The 6,967-nt window shown below is 47.5% G+C and overlaps 1 protein-coding gene across 1 annotated transcript; it reads left to right on the forward strand.

The window, feature by feature from the left end:
• Positions 1-2,161: 2,161 nt before the first annotated feature.
• LOC125532940 lies at positions 2,162-5,648 on the forward strand. The gene is made up of 3 exons (XM_048696787.1): positions 2,162-2,552; positions 3,844-3,859; positions 4,852-5,648. The coding sequence occupies exons 1-3, from the start codon at positions 2,246-2,248 to the stop codon at positions 5,468-5,470; spliced, it is 942 nt and encodes a 313-aa protein (XP_048552744.1). The 5' UTR covers positions 2,162-2,245; the 3' UTR covers positions 5,471-5,648.
• Positions 5,649-6,967: the final 1,319 nt, after the last annotated feature.

Genomic DNA, 6,967 nt, shown 5'->3' on the forward strand with positions numbered 1-6,967 from the left:
CCTTTCCTTCTTCTTCCCGCTCGACCGTAAGTACTGTACTGACAACTTGTCCTGTAGCTGCAATGTAAATCATCAAAGGCTCCTTGCTGATTGGGGCAGCAAGCACCGGCTGGGTGGAGAGCAGAGCTTTGAGCTCTATAAATGCTGCATCAGCTTCTAGAGTCCACTCGAACTTGTCGGACTTCTTCATCAGTCGGTAAAGAGGCAATGCCTTTTCACCGAGGCGAGAGATGAATCGACTTAAAGCGGCCAAGCATCCTGTAAGCTTCTGGACGTCATGCACACGCACAGGACGTTTCATCCGGAGTATATTACCAATTTTTTCAGGATTGGCGTCGATTCCCCGTTCGGAAACGAGAAAACCGAGTAACTTCCCACCTGGAACTCCGAATGTGCACTTTGACGGATTGAACTTGATATCATACCTCCTGAGGTTGGCAAAGGTTTCAGCAAGGTCAGTCAGCAGGTCGGAACCCTTCCGTGACTTGACCACAATATCATCCATGTATGCCTCCACATTCCGACTGATTTGAGTGAGCAAACACTTCTGAATCATCCTCATGAACGTGGCTCCGGCATTCTTGAGGCCGAACGTGGCCCCGACTTCTGGACGACGGCGTGCGGCGCTGGTGGGCTTCTCTTGGGCCCATCCTTGGTGGTGGATCTACCCTCCTCTTCGGCAGACATGCGGCTGTTGTGGCCTCTCACCAGTCTGCACCAGTAGCCGTGGTGGGGCGAAGTAGGGGTGCTTCGACAAGGGTGGGGGGGAGGTCGTAGGAGGGACGGGGCTCCGCCGTTGTTGAGTCGCATGTCGCCGGTATAGGGGGTGCCAGTTGTGGCCGTGTGTCACTCCTCCCCCTTCCTCTTTCCCCAGCCTAGTGCTTTCTGGCAATGCTTCAGGTGGGACGGGCGTTGTCGGTTCTGACGGTGGTTGGACTTGGCGGAGCTATTTGAGGCCACCCCCATTGATGTTCTCAGGGTGGTCTGGGTGCAGAGCCACGGCCCTGGCGATGGGAGGCGCGTTGATTGGGCGCATTTGCGTGGCTTGGGTGCGGGCGAGCAAACATGGCCGCTTGGGTGCGGGCGAGCAAACATGGCCGCTTGGGCGAGTGGTTGGCGGAGCAGGGGTGCGACGGAGGGGCTCAGAGCACCAAGGTACATCACTTGCCCAATCTTTGTACTAGCCGTCGGCGGCGGCATCCGCAGACGTTGTTTCCTTTTTGCAGGCTCCACCGCGGTACTCTCACTCCCTTCGTGTTGCTCTGGGTGAAAACTTGATCCATGGGATGCGACGGTGGCGGCTGTCCTGGTCCTGCCCTTCTTGGAGGTGCCGTTTTGGAGTCATCGCTCCGGCGTTGGCCATCTCAACTCTCCTCGGTGGATCTACCATGTGGTGGTCCGTCGGCTAGAAGCGGTTCTTCTGTGCTCATTCGTAGTATGCTTGGTAGTCGTTGGGATGGTTTGTCGGCACCTTTGTATCTTGCTTTGGGTGTGTGTATCGGTCTTCTCGAATGTATGAGGTGATGGTTGCTTTATAATATAAAGCGGGGGAGGCCTTTTTCGTCATTAGGGGATTGTGTCGTGGAGAGATAGAGAAGGCTAGAAAGAAAGAGGAAGCAAGAGTGAGAAAGAGAAGGTTAGAGAGAGAGATGCAGGGTGATAGACAAAGTGGGAAACGAGAGACAAATATGTAATGTATTCATAGGTGCAATTGAATTAGAACAGACTAAAAAGCCCGTGGCAACGCACGGGCATTATACTAGTCAGTTATAATTTTGTACTGTAGAACCGAAGTTTGGGTACCGAAATTGTTCACAACTCACGTTCAATATCACCAGTTGTGGTTCCCGTTCATGCATGCCTTCCGCTATATACCATACAAATCACAGCAAAATTTGAATTCGCAGAACATAAAGGAGGAAACGCAGAACCCTGCGACCAGCCACCCAACACCCGCAAAAAAAAGCACCCTAAATTTGTTCGAGCTGGCGCCTCAATTCAGACGCGCCCCGCCACTCCAGCAATCGGTGCCTCCCGCCAGGTCATCAATCCGCGGCATCTCTCCCCCGGATCGCGATCTCAACCGTACACTCCATCCACATCGAACGGCAGGGAAACGCCTCCTCCCACCTCTCGCCCCCCTTAAAATCCCCTCCCCCCTCCCGGCAAATCGCACAAAACAACCACCGCCGCTCCTCCAATCCCACATTCGCTCGCAGCTCGAACCAAGGAGAGACCGTCAGCCATGTCCGGGCGCGGCAAGGGAGGCAAGGGGCTCGGCAAGGGCGGCGCCAAGCGCCACCGGAAGGTGCTGCGCGACAACATCCAGGGCATCACCAAGCCGGCGATCCGGAGGCTCGCTCGGAGGGGCGGCGTGAAGCGCATCTCGGGGCTCATCTACGAGGAGACCCGCGGCGTGCTCAAGATCTTCCTCGAGAACGTCATCCGCGACGCCGTCACCTACACCGAGCACGCCCGCCGCAAGACCGTCACCGCCATGGACGTCGTCTACGCCCTCAAGCGCCAGGGCCGCACCCTCTACGGCTTCGGCGGCTAGGCTCGTCCTCACCTCCGTGCAAATTCCGATGTGCTTATCCCCTGTGCGCCGTAGTCTCGCTGTCCAGAAAACTTAGCTGAAATGAGTTCCCCATGTTTATCTCCGCTGTTTCCTTCGTAGGATTAGCTGTATCGTCAAACAAAGCTGTTCGCATCTGAAGTTTGAATCCAATCTTGTGTCTACGCAAATATTGTGGTTGTGGTTTTGCTGTGATTTTTACTGCTGCGCTGTTGCAATTGTGGTGTGTCGATTGTTCCTTCTGTAGCGCAAGATCTGGTTGCTAGTACTGAATTACAGAACGAAGTTTCCAGAATTCAGTCTGCATTTCGGACACTGTAGATTTGCCTTTCTTGAACGGGTCTGCGACGTGAACTATCTATAATGACTGAATCATGTGGTTCGTGTCGGTAACCAGGAAAGGCCATTTGCTCTATTTCCAAACATCACTGTGGAAATGTTTTCATTGGATGAAATATTAGCAGCAATAACATTTTCAAACCTAGGAACACTTCATCTTGGTTTTCATTGGACGTTAAGCATACCACTGTGATGTTCTAGAATATGAGAGTTCACATCATCTTCAAACCTGGGAACATCAGTTGGTTACTTGATGCGCTTACAACAGTGTGTTAGAGCCAGATCCTGCAAGAGCCAGATCCTGTTAGAGCCAGATCCCTCATGGTTGAAAAATCATTTATACACGGAAATAAACCTGCTAATGCCACCAAAAATTGACACTTCTGTTTAAAGTATACATGTACAACGGTAATAGAAAAGAAATGAAAAATTACTATCAAGTATGTGCAGTGAGATGACTGAAGCATCACAGAGATGGCATGTTCCCTTGAAAAGCTCTGATTCACAGCATCCCAGTCCGGCACAGAGTAGAGACCTTACCATGCTTTTCAAGGCATACAATACATCATTTCAGATTGCTGTCATTGAGAGAATGGAACACCGGAGTCGTCCGATGATGGCATTAGCAGGTTTATTTCCGTGTATAAATGATTTTTCAACCATGAGGGGAGGTGTCAAGGGAACAGTGAATAACCTGTAGCGAGCAATGACCTGTGAACCGTAGAATCCTAAATAAGTCAACTCCAGTAAGCAATGGAAATGGGAGGACTGGTGAGGCGTTGGGTCAAGTGTTCTGAATTATCTTCAGATGTCCAAAATGGTTCACATGAAGAATACTCCCTCCGATCTAGTCTGTGCTTAGAAGACACCTTACATAGTACTCCCTCCGTCTCATAATGTAAGAACGTCACAAATCAATCATTCTGCAGAACAGCAGTGCAGCAAGTATAGGAAGTTGGATTGACGTCCAGAGCGAATTAGTGACCGCTCTTGTCCAGTAGACAGATTACAGCATTTCAATACATTCTTTCTAGAAGCAGCGAGGCAAATGCCGGGCAATGTGTGAGGGCGACGATAACACGCAGTTCTTCCACGCCAGTGCCTTGCGCCGTTTGGGTCCTGGACGTTGGCGCCTTGGCAGGGTGCAGGTTGTCACGGGAGCTCCTAATTGGCGCTTCAGGTGTGAGCTCGCCCGTTGGCGCTCACGGGCACTGGGCCGGCCCATTAAGCGCGAATTCCTGCTCGAATGCTTGGTCGCAGTTAGATCGCTCCTCTCGATTTCTTTTCTGCTCGCTCGTTCATTTTTCTGTTGACCATTGGTCAGTGAGACCATTTACTAATAAAGAAAGAAAACAATTCCACAGTTTTAAAAAAGTTCAAGAATTTGGGAAAATTTATGAAAAATAAGTTCACCCCAATTTTAAAATTTTCATCGATTTTTGGAAAAAATCAACAATTTTGAAAAATGTTCATAGAATTTGAAAAAAAGTTCATCATATTTTTAAAACTTAAGAAAAATTGAAAAAAGTTCATCTAATTTAATAAAATGTTCATCAATTTTGAAATAATAATCATGAATTAAAGAAAAAAACGCATTTAAGAAAACAAAAAAGTAAAAGAACAAGAATATAGGGTTGTTGCTGAAGACGTTCCTAAAAAAAGTTATTGGTCGCCAAATTATAGGATTGTTGCTGAAGACGTTCTTAATCATTATGCTATTTGTAAGCATCAACCAATCGAAAATCCTTTTTTTGTGTGGATATAACCAATCGAAAATCCTAGTCCTTCACATAGAATTTCAGCATGTCATGCCCATTTGAATTTGACAAAGAAAGATGGTACGTTGGGTATATGTTAAGGAAAAAGCAACCAGTCGGAGAAACTACGCGCAAATGAAATTCAAGAACCGAAGTTTGGGTCCCCTATACTCTCTACAGATCACAGCAATATTTGAACAAAATAAAGGAGGAAACACAGAACGCTGGCGCCTCAATTCGAGAATCGGCCTGCCACCCCAGCAATCGGCTCCTCTCGCCACGTCAGCGATCCGCGGCATCTCTCTCGCGGATCCCCATCATGACCGTCCACTGCATCCGCATCGAACGGCAGGCACGCGCCTCCTCCGACCTCTCGTCCCCGTTAAAATCCCCTTCGCCCCTTCTTCCAATCCCCGCACCAATCACCACCACTCCTCCAATCCGACAATTTCTCGCAGCTCGAACCAAGGCGAGTTCGTCGGCGACCATGTCCGGGCGCGGCAAGGGAGGCAAGGGGCTCGGCAAGGGCGGCGCCAAGCGCCACAGGAAGGTGCTCCGCGACAACATCCAGGGCATCACCAAGCCGGCGATCCGGCGCCTCGCTCGGAGGGGCGGCGTGAAGCGCATCTCGGGGCTCATCTACGAGGAGACCCGCGGCGTCCTCAAGATCTTCCTCGAGAACGTCATCCGCGACGCCGTCACCTACACCGAGCACGCACGCCGCAAGACCGTCACCGCCATGGACGTCGTCTACGCGCTCAAGCGCCAGGGCCGCACCCTCTACGGCTTCGGCGGATAGGCCCCTCGTGGTCGTCAATCTTCGTTGCCCCCCTGCAGATTCCTAAAGCTCGATGAGAACCTGACTTGTTTAGTTCGCTATTTCCCCTGTAGTTCCAAGTGAATCATGAAACAAAGCTATTCGCATCTGGAGTTTGGAAATTGTACTTGTCTTTGTGCAAATAAACTGTTTGTGATTTTGTCTCGCTGGTTATCTCTGTCATGTACGATTGTTGTTTCTTCTCTGATGTTAAATTTTGTGCGCTTGGGAGTAAGATTTGTTTGCCATCCTCTTACAAGGACCAGGAACATCATCTGCTCTGTATCTGCTATTTCTTCTGATGCATTTGTATTAGGAACCATTTATAATCATTCCATGTTGCAACGATGTGTGTAATTGAGATTGGGTTTAGTCTGCATTTCATACATCGATTTCTGGATTGATTTGCTATGTCATTTACTCTGCAAATCATCATGCTGTTCTTGTTAATAAGAAATGTCACCTGCTCTGTTTCTGTTTTTTTTTGTTACTATAGTAATACTTCATCTGATGCATTATACATTTTGGCAGTGGCTGCAACAACTTAATCCTTCAGTTTTTTTACTAGCTTATCAGCATAATTCTCCATATTCATTTTGCTAATCTCATATGATGTACGACAGTAGGGAAGTTTGGTGAATTACTTCTGACTTGATGTGCTTACACCACTGCCTTACATGCTTTGAGACAAAATAACTCTGCAGTTCTTACTTGAGGCCTGCAAAAGTCTGTATCAACAGGTTTAAAAACAGTAGAGAACAATGACCTGTGAATCCTTGAATCCTAAAAAAGTGATCTCCAGTAGCGATGAAAAATGAGAATAACAGAATGCATTGCATTCAAGCAAGTTTCCTGTAGACTCTTCATATCTCAAGAACAGTTTGGATGAAGGAATAATAATTTGTCATTGGAGGACATGCTACAGCAAGTTGAATTGATATATAAAAGAAGTCTGTTCCTTGCAGAATAACTGAAGACAACCATTGTTATTTTGATAGGCAAAATTCCATAGGCACATTACAATATTTCAATACATTCTTCCTTTGACACATTCCCAGGTTTGGACACCCTCCCACATGAACAATCTCAGGTCTTAGGAACACCTCTTATGAAACCGAACACTTGATACAAGGAGGAGATGACACAATAAAAACTGAAGGCAAGGTACACACACAAATGCTGAAGTGCACAATAAAATGACCCTCTAATTTTGTAAAATAAATACAATCAGAATTTGACACTCCTGCTAAAATTATGCACAATCATATTGGTGGAGAGAAGTAACAAAAATCACTATCAAATATGGGCAACAAGAAGACTGAAATTTTATAGGTGGAGAAAAGGATGAAACAACAAAGGTGAGCATTGTTCCATGCACACCCACATGGATAATAAATTCGAAAACAATACTAGGAAAATTTTAGAACATCTGAAATTTTGAGGTATCAAACTTGGTTGACCATTCTACTGACATGTAAA

The sequence above is a fragment of the Triticum urartu genome, chromosome 1, assembly GCF_003073215.2.
Source record: "Triticum urartu cultivar G1812 chromosome 1, Tu2.1, whole genome shotgun sequence".
Taxonomy (NCBI): Eukaryota; Viridiplantae; Streptophyta; class Magnoliopsida; order Poales; family Poaceae; genus Triticum; species Triticum urartu.